The following is a 21,708-nucleotide window of genomic DNA, read 5'->3' as shown; positions in this document are numbered from 1 at the left end:
CTGTGTTCCAATGGCACGTTGTGTTAGAAGAGCACAGGTGAAGACTGTAGTGCTGATTAATGAAGCAATACAACTGGCCTTTAGACTAGTTGAGTATCTGTAGCGTCAGCATTTGTGGGTTCAATTACAGGCTCAAAGTGTCCAGAAACAAAGGCCTTTCTTCTGAAACTCGTCAGTCTATTCTTGTTTTGAGAAATGGAGGCTATTCCATGCGAGAAATTAACATATTGTACAACGCTGTGTACTACTCCCTTCACAGAGCAGCACAAACTGTCTCTAACCAGAATAGAAAGAGGATTGGGAGGCCCCGGTGCACAACTGGGCAAGAGGACCAGTACATTAGAGTTGAGTAACAGATACCTCACAAGAACTCAACCAGCAGGGTCATTAAATAGTACCCAGTCTTAAAGTCAACCGTGAAGAGGCGACTCCAACAGCTCCTCTGTCCAGTGTCTGTGTTCTTTTGCCCATCTTAATCTTTTATTTTTATTGGCCAGTCTGAGATATGGCTTTTTCTTTGTAACTCTGCCTAGAAGGCCAGCATCCCAGAGTCGCATCTTCACCGTTGACGTTCAAAACCACTCTTATAATTCTCTGGTATTTGTGACTTGGTGTTTTCAGATCATTTTAATCTAAGACTGTCATTGTCTCAGTGAAAGTGTAGTCACTTACTGGAGATACTGCAGGAGTGGTGGTGGCTCATGTTGGTGAGTGTGTGCCTGTGCTGTACAGCCAAATGGGGAGGACAGTCTAGCGGGGGCTTCTAACCAGACTTCAAAAGCCTGTTGATTTGAGATGGTTTGAATCATTAGAATGTTTATCCAAACTAGAACTACTGTGTACAGTGGGGTCTGAAATTGACACCCTTGATGAAGATGAGCAATAATGACTAAAATAAATAATTCAAATACTGAGCTATATTGTATGTTCAAGAAAATGGGGAAAGTATATTTACAATTTGCTAAAAATACATCAAAAGTTAGGTAGGGGTCAAAATGGACACCCCTGAAGATTATTATAAATAAAGCAGTCAAGTTTATTTGGTCCCATATTCCTAGCATTCAATGACTACATCGCTTGTGACTCTACCAACTTGGATGAATCTACCCACAATGCCCCATAGAGAGAAAGCAAAAATAGATTTTTAGTAATGTTTGCTAATTTATTAAAAATAACCTGAAATATGACATTGACAATAGTATTCAGACCCGACCGGGTTCAAGTCCGGGCTCTGGCTGGGCCACTCAAGGACATTCAGAGCCACTCCTGCATTGTCTTGGCTGAGTGCTTAGGGTCATTGCCTGTTTTTAACATGTATTTTTATTTAACTAGGCAAGTCAGTTAAGAACACATTGATTTACAATGATGAACCCAGACGGCGTTGGGCCAATTGTGCGCCACTCTATGGGATTCCCGATCACGGCCGGTTGTGATACAACCTGGAATAGAACCAGTGTCTGTAGTGACTCCTCTAGCACTGCGATACAGTGCCTTAGACCGCTGCGCCTCTCAGGTGCCTGTTGGTGAACCTTCGACCCAGTCTGAGATCCTGAGCGCTCTGAAGCAGGTTTTCATCAAGGATCTCTCTATACTAGGCTACCTGTGGAGGCAGGTAGTCTCGTGGTTAGAGCACTGTCTCCCAGTCCCTTTCGCTAAAAAACATCCCCATAGCATGATGCTGCCACCACCATGCTTCACCGTAGGGATGGTTCCAGGTTTCCTCCAGATATGATGCTTTGCATTCAGGGCAAATTTCTTGGTTTCATCAGACCAGAGAATCTTGTTTCTCATGGTCCTTTAAGTGCCTTTTGGCAAACTCCAAGGGGGCTGTCATGTGCCTTGAACTGAGGAGTCTGACATCTCTACCATAAAGGCCTGATTTGGTGGAGTGCTGCAGAAATGGTTGTCTTTCTGGAAGGTTCTTCTGTCCTCCGCAGAGGAACTCTAGAGCTCTGTCAGAGTGACCATTGGGTTCTTGGTCACCTCTCTCACCAAGGCCCTTCTACCCCGATTGCTCAGTTTTGCTGGGAATGCTGCAGAAATGTTTTGATACCTTTCCCCAGATCTGTGCCTCGACACATTCCCATCTCGGAGCTCTACGGACAAATCCTTCGACCTCATGGCTTGGTTTTTGCTCTGACATGCATTGTCAACCTTTATATAGATAGGTGTGTGCCTTTCCAAATCATGTCCAATCAATTGACTTGACCACAGGTGGACTGCAATCAAGTTGAAGAAACCTCAAGTCTGATCATTGGAAACAGGATGCAGCTGAGCTCAATTTCGAAGCAAAGGGTCTGAATATTTATTTTTTATTGTGTAGATTGAGACATTTTTGAATAAGACTGTAACGTAACAAAATGTGGAAAACGTCTGAAGGCACTGCCACAACAGGTGTAAATGTGGAATGACAAGTTCTGTCAGCTGTTATGACCATGTCATAATGTGTTATGACACTGGGTGTCAAGTTAAGTGTTACCCAATTGAGCATACAATATATTTTGTACAGTCATTATTGCTCATCTTTATCAAGTGTCAATAATTTCAGACCCTACTATATGAATGTCACTCGCTCGACACACCCACTTGCTGAGTTGTCATTTGAAAATGCGATTCCACTTTTGAGGCAGTTTCCACTGGAGCGGACCCTGTCTTTAATAAACGTGTCTGTTGCCCAGACAGAGGCATTCTTGTACACTGCACTTGCCAGTATCACTTGTTTATTAGGCTAAGCTTTCGTCTTGGCCTCTTAACTTCTTTGGGGTACCCCCCTTCTCAATTTCCGCCTAAAGACATACCCTAATCTAACTGCCTTGTAGCTCAGGCCCAGAAGCAAGGATATGCATATTCTTGGTATCATTTGAAAGGAAACACTGAATTCTGTGGAAATGTGAATTGAATGTAGGAGAATATAACACAATAGATCTGGTAGAAGAAAATACAAGGAAATAAACATACATTTTCTGTTTTTATTGTTGCTGCATCATCTTTCAAACGACCAAGAACAGCCAAATATACATATAGGATGCTGGGGATGATTTGAATGAAGAACATAAGATGGCAACAATAGCTGAGCAAAGGTTTAGACAGAACATAAAAAATGAGCGAGCTACATGACATTGAGCATGAAGTCACCCAAGTGTCCCACACAAATGTAACCAAATGTACCCAAGTGGCCAAATTGGTACAGTGATACATTTTGAAGGAAATAACTATATCCATAAATGCTATTCTAACACACACCAAAAAAATATATATATAAAAAAAATATATATTTTTTTAAATAACGAGGGTAACTATTTACTCTGTCTCGCTTTCTCTATCAATTTCCTCTATAATTTGGGTTAAATCTGCATAACTAGACTTTGTTTTAGCTTTTCCTGATTTATTTGCCATAATTTAAATATATAAACTTGTTGAAAATTCTATTGACCCTGTACGTATACGTAACACTCGTGGCTCCGTCAAGTAGGATTTGCAATGGCGAATTAACCTCTTTTACACCAGAGTTTAGGACAAAGGCTGGTCTTCAAACGTATAACCATTACATATTGCCGTTTACCTCAACTCATTGGCTATCTTCCAAGCTAGATTTCAAGATGATCAGTGGTCATTGGGCCAAAATGCAGTCAATCAACGATAGACCGGTCCTAACATTGGTGCGCAATGAGGTCGTTGATTGGTGTCTTCAAAACGGTTTGTTTCGGTCAATACGTCCAGGGAAAAGAACAGTGAAGTATGGTTGTGGTAGTAACAACCAGAGGATTGAAACCAACACCAACAACTGGATAAACGTATGTTTAGTGTGTGTAATTACCATGAACGCTTCAAAGTTGAATGAGACGGAAATCACGACGCAAACGGTTTACAAATGTTTTGTGTTAGGCTATAAAAATGGATGTTATCAAACAAAACGAACATTCACTGTGTAGTTGGGACACTTGGCATTGCCACCAGAGGAAGATCTTCAAAGGTAAGCAATTTATTTTATTATCTGACTTTCGGGACGCTAATTAATGCTTGGTTGGAAAATGCTAGTAATACTTGTGTGTGCGGGGAGCTGTCCTCAAAAAATCGCATGGTTTGCTTTCGCAGTAAAGCCTGTTTGAAATCTGACACAGCGGCTGGATTAATAAGGCGTTCATCTTTTATATTATTTAAGATGTATGTATTTACAAGAATGTTTACTATAACATGGTGTATTTAGAATGTTAGCACTCTGCAGTTTCACCCGGATGTTGGCCTGGTGGGACGTTAGCGATAGTTTATCGATAGCCTAGCATAGCATTATGTCCAGCTAGCAGCAGGTAACTTGGTCACGAAAATCAGAAAAGCAATAGAATTAAATCGTTTACCTTTGAGTTTTGGATGTTTTCACTCACGAGACTCCCAGTTAGATAGTAAATGTAAAAAAAAAAATCCCAAAATATTATTTTTGTAGGCAAAATAGCTCCGTTTGTTCTTCACGTTTGGCTGAGAAATCGACCGGAAATTGCGGTCACGACAACGCCGAAAAATATTCCAAATTAGCTCCATAATATCGTCAGAAACATGGCAAACGTTGTTTAGAATCAATCCTCAAGATGTTTTTCAAATATCTATTCGATAATATATCCACCGGGACAATTAGGTTTTCAGTAGGAGCGAGAGGAAAAATGGCTACCTCTGTATTTTACGCAAGAATCACTCAGAGCCATCAGGTGACCACTTGCGCAATGTAGCCGCTTACGCTTATTCTTCAACATAAATGCACGCAACTACGTCACAATGCTGTAGACACCTTGGGGAATTACATAGAAAAATGTAATCTGGTTGATAGCCCATTCACTGCTCAATAGGGACGCATCGGAACGCAGAGCATTCAAAACATGAGTCACTTCCTGATTGGATTTTTCTGTCTTTCGCCTGCAATATCAGTTCTGTTATACTCACAGACAATATTTTAACAGTTTTGGAAACTTTAGTGTTTTCTATCCTAAGCTGTCAATTATATGCATATTCTAGCTTCTTGTCCTGACAAAATATCCTGTTTACTTTGGGAATGTTATTTTCCCAAAAATGAAAAAACTGCCCCCTAGTCACAGCAGGTTAAATGTTTCCCACGCTGCACCTGCAAAAAAATTGTGATCAGATGTGTGAATCATAACCGGATGTGCGAATGCTTTTCACATTTGAGATCTGACAAGGCTGCCTCCCTCACTCCTTCCTCCTCTCCTCCCTCCACAGAATCAGCCCAGACGGAGAAGCAGCCAGCATTGGCGTCCTCCTCAGGCTCGGGCCTGAACCCCACATCGGTTACCCCCGGTTCCTCTTCGGCCTCTACCACGGTGCCCGTATCCCCAGTCCTGCAGTCCCCCGTCCATACCCCCCTGCTCCAGGACCCCTCACTGCTCAGACAGCTCCTCCCAGCACTTCAGACCGCCCTACAGCTTAACAATGCCAGCGTCGACATGGCCAAGATCAACGAGGGTAAGAAAGTCACGTGTGTACACACCATGTCCTCTGAAGAGTGAGGGTTATGGTGGTAAATGATTTCGCAGCCAGCAAATTATGGGTCATCGCCATCTGTTTCTCTTAGACCCAGTATTCTCTTACCCTTCTATCCACAACACTGTAATAGCTCAGACACACAAACACGATAGAGGGTATGCTGAATGCTTCTGAAGCAAATAAAGATTGAAGTGTTTGTTTTGGTCATGATGGTGACTGAGACCAGTCATCTTTCAACCTTTCTTTTACCTCCCTCTGAGGACACTACACAGGTACTAGGCAGGTACAGTTGAAGTCGGGAAGTTTACATACACCTTTACATTTAAACTCAGTTTTTCCACAATTCCTGGCATTTAATCCTTGTAAAAATGTCTTGTCTTTAGGTCAGTTAGGATCACCACTTTATTTTAAGAATGTGAAATGTCAGAATAATAGTAGAGAATGATTTATTTCACATTCACACTGGGTCAAATGTTTTCATACACATTTGTATTTGGTAGCATTGCCTTTAAATTGTTTAAACTTGGGTCAAACTTTTCGGGTAGCCTTTCACAAGTTTCCCATAATAGATTGGGTGAATTTTGGCTCATTCCTCCTGACAGAGCTGATGTAATTGAGTCAGGTTTATAGGCCTCGTTGCTCGCACACGCTTTTGCAGTTCTGCCCACGCATTTTCTATGGGATTGAGGTCAGAGCTTTGATGGCCACTCCAATACCTTGACTTTGTTGTCCTTAAGCCATTTTGTCACAACTTTGGAAGTTTGCTGGGGGTCATTGTCCCTTTGGAAAACCCATTTGCGAGGTTTGGTCATTATGGCCAAACAGTTCAATTTTTGTTTCATCAGACCAGAGGACATTTCTCCAAAAAGGACGATCTTTGTCTCCATGGGCAGTTGCAAACCGTAGTCTGGCTTTCTTATGGCGGTTTTGGAGCAGTGGCTACTTCCTTGCTTTGCGGCCTTTCAGGTTATGTCGACATAAGACTCGTTTTTACTGTGGATATAGATACTTTTGTACCTGTTTCCTCCAGCATCTTCACAAGATCTTTTGCCTTTTGTTCTGGGATTGATTTGCGCTTTTCGCACCAACGTACGTTCACCACAAGGAGACAGAACGAGTCTCCTTCCTCAGCAGTATGACGGCTGCGTGGTCCCATGGTGTTTACTTGTTTACTATTGTTTGTACAGATGAACGTGGTACCTTCAGGCGTTTGAACCAGACTGTGGTGGTCTATAACTTTTTTTTACCTGCGGTCTTGGGTGATTTTCTTTTTATTTATTTTTATTTTCCCACTGAGTTTGAAGGTAGGCCTTGAAATACATCCACAGGTACACCTCCAATTGACTCAAATGATGTCACTTAGCCTATCAGAAGCTTCCAAAGCCATGACATAATTTTTGGGAATTTCCCAAGCTGTTTAAAGGCACAGTGAGCTTAGTGTATGTAAACTTCTAACCCACTGGAATTGTGATACGGTGAATTATAAGTTAAATAATCTCTGTAACCAATTGTTGGAAAAATTGTCATACACAAAGTAGATGTCCTAACGGACTTGCCACAAGAAATTTGTGGAGTGGTTGAAAAACGAGTTTTAGTGACTCCATCCTAAGTGTATGTAAACTTACAACTTCAATTGTATGTACACTTGACTAACAGGTTACCTGTGCATGCATACACCCACATGTTGTCCAACCTAGGAGTGAGCTGCCTTTTCTTCTGAGGTCTTCCATATTTGTAGTGGTGCCTGACTGTGTGGTAATGTTGTCATGATACCAGAATTTTGATTTCGATACCAATTTGAGTATCATGATACTCGATATCAAGGCATATTAGCCAGTCACAGAATGGCACTTGATTCTGACAGATCAACTCAGCTACTTCTTCAGTCGTTTGGTGTCTTGAGTTCAATATCATTACATTTGCATTTAAAACACACATGTATACAGTGGGGCAAAAAATTATGTAGTCAGCCACCAATTGTGCAAGTTCTCCCACTTAAAAAGATAAGAGGCCTGTCATTTTCATCATACTTACACTTCAACTATGACAGAAAAAAATGAGAAAAAAATCCAGAAAATCACATTGTAGGATTTTCAGTGAATTTATTTGCAAATTATGGTGGAAAATAAGTATTTGGTCACCTACAAACAAGCAAGATTTCTGGCTCTCACAGACCTGTAACTTCTTCTTTAAAAGGCTCCTCTGTCCTCCACTCGTTACCTGTATTAATGGCACCTGTTTGAACTTGTTATCAGTATAAAAGAAAGTATAAAACACCTGTCCACAACCTCAGTCACACTCCAAACTCCACTATGGCCAAGACCAAAGAGCTGTCAAAGGACACCAGAAACAAAATTGTAGACCTGCACCAGGCTGGGAAGACTGAATCTGTAATAGGTAAGCAGCTTGGTTTGAAGAAATCAACTGTGGGAGCAATTATTAGGAAATGGAAGACATACAAGACCACTGATAATCTCCCTCGATCTGGGGCTCCACGCAAGATCTCACCCCGTGGGGTGAAAATGATCACAAGATGAACAAAAATCCCAGAACCGCACGGGGGCCTAGTGAATGACCTGCAGAGAGCTGGGACCAAAGTAACAAAGCCTATCATCAGTAACACACTATGTCGCCAGGGACTCAAATCCTGCAGTGCCAGATGTGTCCCCCTGCTTAAGCCAGTACATGTCCAGGCCCGTCTGAAGTTTGCTAGAGAGCATTTGGATGATCCAGAAGAAGATTGGAAGAATGTCATATGGTCAGATGAAACCAAAATATTACTTTTTGGTAAAAACTCAACTCGACGTGTTTGGAGGACAAAGAATGCTGAGTTGCATCCAAAGAACATGAAACGTGGCTGGGTCTTTCAGCATGACAATGATCCCAAACACACCGCCCGGGCAACGAAGGAGTGGCTTCGTAAGAAGCATTTCAAGGTCCTGGAGTGACCTAGCCAGTCTCCAGATCTCAACCCCATAGAAAATCTTTGGAGGGAGTTGAAAGTCTGTGTTGCCCAGCAACAGCCCCAAAACATCACTGCTCTAGAGGAGATCTGCATGGAGGAATGGGCCAAAATACCAGCAACAGTGTGTGAAAACCTTGTGAAGACTTACAGAAAACATTTGATCTCTGTCATAGCAAACAAAGGGTATATAACAAATTATTGAGAAACTTTTGTTATTGACCAAATACTTATTTCCCACCATAATGTGCAAATAAATTCATAAAAAATCCTACAATGTGATTTTCTTTCTTCTCATTTTGTCTGTCATAGTTGAAGTGTACCTATGATGGAATTTACTGGCCTCATCTTTTTAAGTGGGAGAACTTGCACAATTGGTGGCTGACTAAATACTCTCTTGCCCCACTGTGTATATATATATATATATATATAATGAGTGACAGCCATGTCTGCATTAAAGGAAATGGTCACCCATTTTGTGTGTTATTGTTTTGTTCATCGAATTATGTCTTGATTTTCTGGGTCATTTCATGTTTTCACGTGAATCTGAGTTATTGGCGTTCAAGCTGGCTGACATCTGGCCTGTATGACTTAGAACTGTGGTAAAGTTGCTCTCAGTACACTGGAATTTTAATAGGAATACGACTTTTAGATATCATACATGTCAGATTCCAATGCTGGCTGATGTCACAACTCCAGGATGTCTGGTCTTGAAAGCCATTGATCATATTTTGTGTCAGTGTAACGCCTGACCCAGCACTGTCGACCAATCACGTTCACGTTGTCATGCAGCGTCACACAGTTGCTAAGCTACTCGTCACGCGATCCCTTCTCAAAGTCGGTGTATATGTTGAAACGTGCCTGTTTTCCTTAATAGTACGTATTGTCAAGATTCCAAAGCTATACAATATTACAGATAGTAAGTTAATTCTCACATCTCTGAACGTATTTGTTGAATTTCATGCTAATGTTGGTTTTTTGAGATAATGCTTAATAGACTCCCATTCACTCAGAATCGCCCAGATTGCACTGTGCGTCCCATTGAAGTAGCACGGGCAATGTTTCCCATCTCCTCAACGGTGAAAGAGCCGTTCATTTGTCTCCCTGATTTGCACACCTCTTTTTTGAGGTCTAAATGTTTTTCTGCAGATATATACTGCATCATTATCTAAAGAGGGTGAATACTCACTGCAGAAACAATAAGTAGTGGGGAGAGCGCGTCAGTTTGGTCCACACTGATTTTTACAGTGTGCAAAAAAATAAGTACATTTTTTGCAGACCATCTAATAATTTGGCAATGTATACAAAAATGTATTTGAATGCTCATTCGACGATCTGACACAATGTGTCTTTCCCTCTCTTGGTGTAGTTTGTGTCATGTTTACAAAAGGTAGCAGATGCTCTTATCCAGAGCGACTTCCTCAAGGGCTCATCTTCAAATTTTTCTCCCAGTCGGCTCGGATTCAAAACCGCAACCTTTCAGTTACGGGACCAAGGCTCTTAACCGCTAGGCTACCTGCCGCCCTGTGTTCTAATGCTACTATTAGTCAGGGTCTGGTTGGTTGGAGGCTGACCCTGTCTGGCGTGTCATGCCTGGTGCTTAAGTGCTCCAGAGCAAATGTGCTCAGCGGGGCCCTCTGTCACACAGACCGGGGCTCTGCAGCAGCCCAATCCTGCTTCAATATGCACCAATGACTGGCCATGCAGAAAAGAACATGGCTGGCACTGGCTGTCTGGGGCGAGCGTGTCATCCTCTCTGACTGCTTTATGATCCCTGAGCATGGCCCAGAATGCAATATCTTTACTTGAACCCAACATAAGACATCGTAATGCTTTTATTACTTGTTTTCAAGCATGTGTGCCTTCAGGTTTCAAATTGTATTCTGTGCCGTGACCATTTCAGATTTGTTAGAAACATTGCATAACTATGAGATGCTATTTACGTTTTGAGGTCCACTCTCTAACAAAAAAAAACACGTAAAATCGCATATTGATGTAGTGTTGCAATTTTAGTGTGCTTCTATACTAGAACATTAAACTTTCTGTACTTAGTCTACTAATTGAGAGGTTGTCTGTCTATCAGCGCAGCCGATGTCCCCTTATAGTGCGAGTGCACTGTGCATGCTACACTTATTCATTGCTAGCTCTAACCTGTCCTGAGGAACCACTTTACTCACTGGGAGTCTGGGCTGCATCATGTTATCTCCCCACTCATGCTGCACAGAAGTTAACACACTTGAATAATGCAACACAGAATGTAGAAATGTTGCAACTGTTATTTACTGTTCGCAAAACAGTCCATTACAGGCTAGAACACAATGCAAGAAGATACCAGTAGCTTCCAGCTTTGTAGGCTAATTTCCTTTGCTAGCTTACAGCTGAAGCGAACATCCATTCACTCCCCTAGTACTTTGTGATGATGACATGCAAACCATAATGCAAAAAATGCTGATTTTCAGTCACTGCCAAAAACGTTATTCGTTCACGTCGTCTCTCTTGCCTCACATCTGTGCGGTCTCTCTGGGAGGGGGGCGTCATTAGGTCTTAAACAGACGGCATACTCTGTATAAAAATATTTCTTCTTCTATGCATGTTAAGTACAATAAAATAATTCCCAAATGGAAGGCAAAGAGATGTAGCTCCATGAAATCAGCCAATACAAGCTCAATAATTCAATGTATGCCCATATTCCACTTGATGGAATTAAGTCTGTATTGCAAATTTTTCTTGGCTACATCTTGATTTACCAAGTTTATCAACAGAGATTTACCATTCAAATAAATTATTACCGTTATGTAGTTTGGTAAAAGCAAATTGATTCATTAATGCATACATAGCATTCTCTGAAAAATTGACAAAAGGTTAAAAATGTAATGATATTGAACTCAAAAGATCTGTCTGGATAAAGTGCCATTCTGTAACTTTGGCTAATATACCTTTTTAATCCAATGGTATCGTGATACTAAACCTGGTATGGCTATCGGAGTCAAAATTATGGTATCGTGACAACAATAGTGAGGTACAAAGTAGAGGTCGGCCGATTATGATTTTTCTATGCCGATTGTTGGAGGACCAAAAAAAGCCGATGGCGATTTGAAAAGAGATTTTTTTTAATACAAGTTTTACAATTATTTATTTATAATAATGACAATTACAACAATACTGAATGAACACTTATTTTAATATAATACATCAATAAAATCAATTTAGCCTCAAATAAATGAAACATTTTCAATTTGGTTTAAATAATGCAAAAACTAAGTGTTGGAGAAGTAAAAGTGCAATATGTGCCATGTAAAAAAGCTAAGGTTTTGAGTTCCTTGCTCAGAACATGAGAACATATGAAAGTTGGTGGTTCCTTTTTAACATGAGACTTCCAAGGTAAGAGGTTTTAGGTTGTAGTTATTATAGGAATTATAGGACTATTTCTCTCTATACAATGTTGTATTTCATATACCTTTGACTATTGGATGTTCTTATAGGCACTTTAGTATTGCCAGTGGAATAGTATAGCTTCCGTCCCTCTCCTCGCCCCTGCCTGGGCTCGAACCAGGAACACATCGACAACGGCCACACTCGAAGCAGCGTTACCCATCGCTCCACAAAAGCCGCAAGGGGAATAACTACTCCAAGTCTCAGAGCGAGTGACGTTTAAAACGCTATTAGCGTGCACCCCACTTACTAGCGAGCCATTTAACTCATCTGGTAGGCTTGTGTCACTATGCAGCTCTCGGCTGTACTTCCCTTTGTAGTCTAATAGTTTGCAAGCCTTGCCACATTCGATGAGCTTCGGAGCTGGTGTAGTACGATTCGATCTTAGTCCTTTATTGACACTTTGCTTGTTTGATGGTTCGTCGGAGGGCATAGCGGGATTTCTTATAAGCTTCCGGGTTAGAGTCCCGCTCCTTGAAAGTGAAAGCTCTACCCTTTAGCTCAGTGCGAATGTTGCCTGTAATCATGGCTTCTGGTTGGGGTATGTACATACAGTCACTGTGGGGACGACGTCATCGATGCACTTATTGATGAAGCCAATGACTGTGGTGCACTCCTTAATGCCATCGAAAGAGTCCCAGAGCATATTCCAGTCTGCACGCAACACAGTCTTGTAGTTTAATATCTGCTTCATCTGACCACTTTTTAAAAAAATTAACGGAGTCACTGGTGCTTCCAGCTTTAATTTTTGCGTGTAATCAGGAGGATAGAGTTATGGTCAGATTTGCCAAATGAAGGGTTGAGGAAGAGCTCCGTGTGTGGAGTAAAGGTGGTCTAGATTTTATTTATTTTTTCCCCCCTCTGGTTTGCTCATTTAACATGCTGATAGAAATTCAGTAAAACTGATTTAAGTTTTTCTACATTCAAGTTACCGGCCAATGGGAGAGCATTTTCCTGTTTGCTCATGGGGGAATACAGCTCATTGAGTGCGGTTTTTGTTCCAACCTTGCTCTGGTATGTAGACGGCTACGAAAAATACAGAAACTCTCTAGGTAGATAGTGTGGTCTTCAGCTTATCAGGAGATACTCGACCTCAGGCGAGCGAAACTTTGACTTCCTTAGATATCGCACACCAGCTGTTTACATAAATGCATATGCCCCTGCCTCTTGTCTTACCAGAGGCTGGTGTTCTATCCTGCTGATAGTCTATAACCCTCCAGCTGTACAGCCACTACACGGTGAGACATAAGATATTACCGTTTTCAATGTCCCGTTGGTAGTATATATGTGCTTTCAGTTCGTCCCATTTCTTTTCCAGTGATTGAAAGTTAGCTTGCAGAACGGAAGGCAAGCTCAGATTAGCCATTCGTTACCTGATCCTCGCAAGGCAGGCACCCTGATCTTTTGCTTCAATCTCCGTTTCCTTCTCCAGCGAATCACAGGGATTGGGGCCTGGTCATGTGTCTGGGATATCCTTCATGTCCGACTCATTGAGTGTAACTCCTCGTACAATTTGAGGTGAATAATCCCAGTTCTGATGTCCAGAAGCTCTTTTTGGTTATAAGAGGTAGCAGTAACATTATGTACAAAACAATTTATGAACAACACGAAAAACCAACAAAATAGCATGATTGGTTGAGAGCCGGTAAGACGTCAGCCCTTACACTCCGGCGAATTTGTCCTGCGTGTTATAGAGTTGGGTGACGTCAACCTTTGTCCTGTCGTAATTGTGTACTCATAAAAGATATTGATATATGATGATATTGCACACTATTGGCCAACCCCCTAAAAAATACATGCTTAAAATAAAATACAAAATAAGACTCTGCTAAACCACCGTTGGGCTATAGGGCTTAATCGCAGGCTAAATCAAATTTTATTTGTCACATACACGTGTTTAGCAGATGTTGCGCATGTAAAGAAATGCTTGTGTTTCTTGCTCCAACACTGCAGGAATTTGTAACAATACACACAATCTAAAGGAATGGAATTAAGAATATATAAATATTTGGATGAACAATGTCAGAGCGACTGACTTGCCTAGTTAAATATAAATAAACTTTAATATGAGATGAATAATGTAAAATACTTTAATGTTTAAGTGGCCAGTAATTTCAAGTCTATGTATATATGCAGCATTCTCTGTGCTAGTGATGGCAATTTAACAGTCTGATGGCCTTGAGATGGCTATTTCTCAGTCTCTGTCCCAGCTTTGATGCACCTGTATTGACCTCTCCTTCTGGATGATAGCGGGGTGAACAGGCAGTGGCTCGGTTGGTTGTCCTTGATCTTTTTGACCTTCCTGTGATTACGGCTGCTGTAGATGTCCTGGAGGGCAGGTAGTTTGCCCCCATGATGCGTTTGGCAGACCGCACCACCCTCTGGAGAGCTCTACGGTTGCGGGCGGTGCAGTTGCCGTACCGGGCGGTGATACAGCCCAACAGGACACTCTCAATTGTGCATCTATAAAAGTTTTAGGTGACAAGATACATTTCTTCAGCCTTCACAACACTGTGTGGGTGGACCATTTCAGTTTGTCACTGATGTGTATGCCGAGAAACTTGAAGCATTCCATCGTCTCCACTGCGGTCCCATCGATGCGGATGGGGGGGTGCTCCCTCTGCTGTTTCCTCCTTTGTTTTGTTAACGTTGGGTGAGATGTTATTTTCCTGGCACCACAATCCGAGCCCTCACCTCCTCCCTGTAGGCTGTCTTATCATTGTTGATAATCAGGCCTACTACTGTTGTCGTCTGCTAACTTGATGATTAAGTTGGATGCATGCATGGCCACGCAGTCATGGGTGAACAGGGAGTACAGGAGGGGGCTGAGCACACATCCTTGTGGGCCCCCAGTGTTGAGGATCAGCCTCTTGAAGCTAGGGGGCACCATTTTATGTTTGGAAAAATAACGTTCCCAAAGTAAACGGCCTATTAACAAAAGGCTAAGCTGTGTTTTCCTATATTGCACTTGTGATTTCATGAATACTAATATTTTCTAGTTAAATTATTTGACTGTGGCGCTATGCTATTCAGCGTTGTTGATGACAATTCTCCCGGATCCGGGATGGATGTTTCTAAGAGGTTCACCTGGGGGTGGCCCGCCAGGAAGTCCAGGACCCAGTTGCCCAGGACGGGTTTCAGACTCAGGGCCTCGAGCTAAATAATGATGAGCTTTGAGGGTACTATGGTGTTGACTGCTTTAGTCAATGAACAGCATTCTTAGATAGGTAATCCTGTTGTTCAGATGGGATAGGGCAGAGCAATGGCATCGTCTTTGGTTCTGTTGGGGCGGTAAGCAAATTGAAGTGGGTCTAGGTTGTCAGGTACGGTGGAGATATGATCCTTGACTACTCTCGCAAAGCACTCTGACAGAAGTGCTACGGGGCGATAGTCATTTAGTTCAATTACCTTTGCTTTGTTACAAGAACAATGGTGTACATCTTGAAGCATGTGGGGACAACCGACTGGCATAGGGAGAGTTAGAATATGTCCGTAAACACTCCAGCCAGCTGTTCTGCACATGTTCTGAGGACGTGGCTAGGGAAACCGTCTGGGCCGACAGCCTTGCGAGGGTTAACACGCTTAAATGTCTTACTCTCGTTGACTACAGAGAAGGAGAGCGCACACTCCTTTGTGACGGGCCGCGTTGGTGGCAGTGTTATCCTCAAAGCGGGCGAAGGTGTTTAGTTTGTCTGAAAGCAAGACGTCTGTGTCTCCGACGTGGCTGGTTTTCCCTTTGTAGTCCGTTATTGTCTGTAGACCCTGCCACTTCACTTTCTCTTTACTGACGTTTTACCTGTTTGATTGCATTACGGTGGGAATAACTATCAATGTGTTGATAGAACTTCAGTAACGTTTTCCTCAAATTTGCATTGTTAAAATCCCCAGCTACAATAAATGCAGCCTCAGGATATGTGGTTTCCAGTTTGCATAAAGTCCAGTGAAGTTCTTTGACGGCCGTCGTGGTATCGACTTGAGGGGGAATATACACGGCTGTGACTAACCGAAGATAATTCTCTTTTGGAGGTAATACGGTCGGCATTTGAGGTATTCTAGGTTGGATGAACAAAAGGACTTGAGTTCCTATATATTATCACAATCACACCATGAGTAGTTAATCATGCAACATACAACCCCGCTCTTCTTCTTCTCGGAGAGAGATTTATTCCCTTTTGCCCAATGAACTGAGAAACCAACTGGTTGAACGGACTATCCTCAGAGCCATGTTTCTGTGAAAGAGTATGTTACATTCCCTGATTATTCTCTGGAAGGAAATCCTTGACCACAGCTCAAACTTTATTATCCAGAGAATGAACATTAGAGAGTAATCTACTCTGAAGCGGTGGGTGGTGTGTGCGCCTCCTGAGTTGGACTAAAAGTCAGCTCTGAGTGCCTCCATTCCACCTGCAGAGTTTTGGAACAGCCTCTGGCATCAGTTCAATTGCCCTGGGGGATACGAACAAAGCATCCGGTTCGGGAAAGTCGTATTGCTGGTAATGCTTGAGTTACCGCCGCGCTGATTTCCTGGGCAAATAATGTAAATACTGCTAAAGAGCTTGAAGCACGGCAGCCCTATACATTGGCGCCATTATTGCATCAAGTGGATGAATCATTACAAAAATATAAGTGTGGGAAAATCCTTTCTAATATTACTTTCTGGTAGAGTTTCATCAGTATGGAACAGGTGTGTCTGATGGAACCAAGTGACAGTCGGCTGACTAGGAGCGGGCTAAAGCTGGCGTCATGGACAAAAACCTATATCGTAATTGATCAATTGCAATCTATTTTTTGGGTTGAAGTGCACAGTTACTCTAGCCTGGCTGACTTGCGCGGCACGTGACTACACAGCGAGCTGCACTGATGTAAAGGCTGGTGTTAGCAAGACTACAGGTACTCTCCATTATTTGGTTACCAGGTGATCCATCATATATCATCATGAAATAACGCTGCTACAGACAGAGCCCTGTATTTTAAACATACATTTAGTTATGCATTGATTTCTTAATTCTGATTTTGAATGTAATAATATTTCGAACCAAGTTCAAGTCTGTCACTATATTGGTGTTTGGTAATTGCAGCATATTGTTTGCCCCAAATACAATCAAAATGTAGGCCTGTAACTTTTTGCCACCGATCGCGTGGCGAGTTCGATGGCCAAAACACAGAAATCGCGTTCATCCATTTTGGCTGGTGGCTTTCATAACGTTTGATGCTTTTCCTTTGGCTGATTCCCAGGCTTCTAACGAGTCTTGCAGCCCCTGGCCTGGGCTATTATCTCCCCAGTGTGGTAGTCTGCAAGCACCGGCTGCGCAGCTTATAAACGGCATCGGTGTAGTGCAGTGTCAATTACATGTAGGGCTACAGTTGTTGTCACGAAATAGTACACCGCTTTCAGCTCCAATGTTATTTTGGCATGACATTTCTTGTACGTGGCATTTGGTATTTCTTGTCCAGAGTGTGAACCATCTTCTTGAACCCGCTGATCAATTGTTTAAATTGGGACCATGTCATTTGCAATGTGGTACGTTATGGCATCTGTTATTTCATTCATTTCTTCAGTCAGAATGTATTCAAATCAAATTATCAATTGTTATCAGTCACATATATTTAGCAGATGTTATTGTGGGTGAAGCTAAATGCTTGTGTTGCATAGGGAGTTGTGTGTTTGTGTGTGCAAGCAAACAATTCCATAATGGATTGTTGCCTGGGCTTTGCTCTTGTCATGTCGCTTGTTGGCCTCTGCCTCATTTTTCTTCGTCATGCTGTATTACATGCCTGTGTTTCAAATGGTAGGTTAAGATGCTTGTGTTTCCTTGAGTGGTTGCTATAGTTTTGCGACAGTACAAGCACACTGCCTCACGCTGCTCAATAGGTTTAAAACCAAAGTAACTAGGTTTAAAACCAAAGTAAGTCCCAACAACCAACACTGCATCCTTCTTTGTCAGTATTTGTTCTTGGATTTCTGGGACTGCATGTTCTTCATTGCTGTTAATTTCCCCCCGCTAATGAGCGAAGCTACACGTAACATCACTTGAGAACTGCCAACAGGTGTGGGAACATGGAATAGAACACAGCTCTGGTTGGCTGCTGTAGTCTTAGTTCAAATGAAACGACATGAAGGAATATTGTGTAATCATCGAAAAATACCGACATGTGCAAAATTGCTTCAGTATGACTCAGAAATGTCTGTAATTTTCGGTTTATCGTCCCAGTGAGTTACATAATAAATCATGGGTTGGATAGAAGCATAGTCTACAGTCTAAAGAACTGGATACGAATTGCTTTGCCTTGTCCTTTTCTCTTAAGTCTATTGTTTGTTCCAGTTCTCATAAAGCTGTGATTGAGAATAGCCTAGGCCTATAGCCTCTGACTTTCAAAAAGAACAAGACTGAAAGTGGCAACTTTAGGACAACAGTACCTTCAAGAGCTATTAGGGAAATAGTTTGTCGTAAAGCTTCTATGATAGGCTATATTGGACATTCGGGTTTTTACCTTGCATGCCTGCGTTTCATGCAAAGAACGATGAAAGCATAGTAGCCCAAAGTCATATTGAATGGAGAGCATTTTTATTATTTTTAATACACCTCTAGACACAATATAGTGGAGTGTCCAATTGATAAAAATAAAAAAATTAAGTGATTAGTTTTTGTCTATAAAGCCAATGCATATGACAGAGTGAGGAAAAAGGGAAACAATGTTTTCTGACTGGACATTTTGCAATGCCTTGGTGAAATTTACATTTAAGTCATTTAGCAGACGCTCTTATCCAGAGCGACTTACACCGCTCTGTCTAGCCTAGATTCCTCTCTTGTGTTCTGCTCTATTGAAACAGGTTGTACCAAATGGGAATAGGCAGTTTACTCAATGTCACTTGGGCGCTAACCGACTCAGTTCTGCGGCCTTATGCACGGCGCCAGTGAAGTTCAAATATGGTAAACCATTGTCTGTCACATCACGATATCACCATCGACGATGGCTGTCAATCATCAACGCTAGTCGATACTATGGTAATATTGCCCAATCCATCCTGATTTAAGTTTGCTCCTACGTCAAAATACATTTTTACCAGATAGAGAGTAGTTATAGAATTTAATTTGCTCCATTGTTTACATTTTGTTTGGTCGCGCACTTAGTGTGGCCTATCTGATGGCTCTAAAACAGGGGTGATGTTAGGGATCATCTTATGTTATGGTTTTAGATAAAAGCCCATATTTCTAAGCTTTCTTCACTCATTTTTTATTTTTTTCCTTCTCTTTCCAGTCCTCAAAGCTGCTGTCACTCAAGCGTCGTTACAGTCGTTGCTTCATAAGATCCTCACAGCCGGCCCGTCAGCCTTCAACATCACTACACTGCTCTCCCAAGCAGCCCAGCTCTCCAACCAAGGTAGGCCTTCAGCCACCCTGTTGTTTTATCTGGCGTCCTTGTTTGTTTTTAGATCCACAATGGCAACCTTCCTATTCCAACTTGCCACTGTTGATTTTTAAAGTATCTAAACCAGATAATGTCTAATTCTCCACCCTCTGTTACCCCCAACAGCCCAGCAGTCAAACCAGTCCCCCATGTCGTTGACGTCAGACGCCTCCTCTCCCCGCTCCTACGTGTCTCCCAGGATCAGCACGCCGCAGAACAACGCTGGTCACCACAAAGCCCTGCTCAGCACACCCCCTGTAGCCTCACAGAACAAGGTAATGTCTACTACTACCACTCTGGTAGGCCATGTCTATTTGGCTGCTTTTAGACATGCAGCCCAATTCTAATATTTTTTTCCACTAATTGTTCTTTTGACTAATCGTATCAGCTCTGAAAAGGATCTGATGTGATTGGTCAAAAGACCAAGTAGTGAAAAAAAAGCCTTGCCAGTCTAATATACTAACTACTGCCTGCCTAGCAGCCTACTTCCTGCCTAGAACCTCTGTCTAAAGTAGGCGAAGCCATGTCTACCTCACTCTGCCTGCAGAGCAACTCTGTTCAATCAATGTGTCGCATTACAAGTATTGGCTGTCTTGTTCTATATTTAATGTAAATGAGTGAAGGGAATGGTAGTATTTGTGTTGGCTTTATAACCTAGCTGGTCTGGGCCTAGAAGTATTTTCTGTTGGTGTTTCACAGCATCACAAACTGGCCTAAATCATACCCAGGTTCAGTGTTTAAGTGATGTAACAATACCAGAATTTGGACTTCCATACCAGGTTTAGTATTACGATACTCAATACCAAAACAATACCGTGGCAAAGAAATATGTATTAGCCAAGGTCAGAGAATGGCAATTGATCTAGACAGAAACTCTGCTACTGCTCTGTACAATCATTGGGGATCTTTTGAATTATATCATTATATTTGAATATTTTGATGTCCATTTTTTGAGACAGCCATGTCAAATCAACATTTTTACATACACTTAGGTTGGAGTCATTAAACCTTGTTTTTCAACCACTCCACAAATTTCTTCAAACTGGTTTTGGCAAGTCTGTTAGGACATCTACTTTGTGCATGACACAAGTACTTTTTCCAACAATTGCTTACAGACAGATTATTTCACTTATAATTCACTGTCACAATTACAGTGGGTCAGAAGTTTACATACACAAAGTTGACTGTGCCTTTAAACAGCTTGGAAAATTCCCAAAACTGTCATAGCCTATCAGAAGCTTCTAAAGCCAAGTGTCCTCATTTGAGTCAATTGGAGGTGTACCTGTGGATGTATTTCAAGGCCTACCTTCAAACAGTGCCTCTTTGCTTGACATCATGGGAAAATCAAGACCTCAGAAAAAAGGATGAACCAGACCTCCACAAGTGTGGTTCATCCATGGACCACTTTCATCTGTACAAATAATAGTATGCAAGTATAAACACCATGGCATGGGACCACGCAGTCATCAGGAAGTGGACGTGGACGCCAAGCAACTTGAAACTCTCAACCTGCTCCACTACAGCCCCATTGATGTGAATTGGAGCGTGTTTGGCACTCCTTTTCCTGTAGTCCTGAAGTTGTCTTGCTCAAATTGTGGGAGAGGAGGTTCTCCTGGCACCACACTGCCAGGTCTCTGACCTCCATAGAGGCTCTCTCATTGTTGTCTGTAATCAGGCCGTCAGCCAACTTAAAGATGGTGTTGGAGTTTTGCTTGGGAGTGCAGGTGGGATCTAAGCACGCACCTCTGTGGTGCCCCTGTGTTAATAATAATATAATAATATATGCCATTTAGCAGACGCTTTTATCCAAAGCGACTTACAGTCATGTGTGCATACATTCTACGTATGGGTGGTCCCGGGAATCGAGGATCAGCGTGGCAGATGTGGTGTTGCCTACCCTTTCTACCTGGTGGTGGCCGGTAAGGAAGTCCAGGATCCGGTTGCAGAGGGAGGTGTTTAATCCCAGGGTCCTTAGCTTAGTGATGAGCTGCGTTGTGACTGGGTTTCCTTTTTGTAGTCCATAATAGTTTGCAAGCCCTGCCACATCCAATGAGCGTCAGAGCCGGTGTAGTAGGATTCCTCCTTAGTCCTGTATTAAACGCTTTGCCTGTTTGAAGGTTCGTCGGCGGTCAGAGTGGGATTTCTTATAAGCTTCCGGGTTAGTCCTGCTCCTTAACTTCTTGGTGACGGGGCAGTAATTTCACGTCCGGATGAAATGCATGCCCAAATTCAACTGCCTGCTACTCATCCTCAGAAGATAAGATGTGCATATTATTTGGATAGAAAACACTGAAGTTTCTAAAACTGTTTGAATCATGTCTGAGTATAACAGAACTTATGAAGCAGGCGAAACCCCGAGGACAAACCAGTCAGATTACTTTTTTTTTGAGGTCACTCTCTTTTCAATGGGTTTT

The 21,708-nt window shown here is 42.1% G+C and overlaps 1 protein-coding gene across 1 annotated transcript in view; it reads left to right on the top strand.

Annotated features, from left to right (window-relative positions):
* LOC118374880 (WW domain-containing adapter protein with coiled-coil-like) overlaps positions 1-21,708 on the top strand; it is a 66,523-nt gene that overhangs the window by 31,837 nt on the left and 12,978 nt on the right. The window contains exons 7-9 of the mRNA XM_035761365.2: positions 5,227-5,469; positions 19,145-19,267; positions 19,421-19,569. Coding sequence (XP_035617258.1) covers positions 5,227-5,469; positions 19,145-19,267; positions 19,421-19,569 — 515 coding nt within the window. The remainder of the gene's footprint in view (positions 1-5,226; positions 5,470-19,144; positions 19,268-19,420; positions 19,570-21,708) is intronic.

The sequence above is a fragment of the Oncorhynchus keta genome, chromosome 4, assembly GCF_023373465.1.
Source record: "Oncorhynchus keta strain PuntledgeMale-10-30-2019 chromosome 4, Oket_V2, whole genome shotgun sequence".
NCBI classification, from domain to species: domain Eukaryota; kingdom Metazoa; phylum Chordata; class Actinopteri; order Salmoniformes; family Salmonidae; genus Oncorhynchus; species Oncorhynchus keta.
The sequence above is the reverse complement of the archived record's forward strand: the minus strand, read 5'-3'. Positions and strand labels throughout refer to the sequence as shown.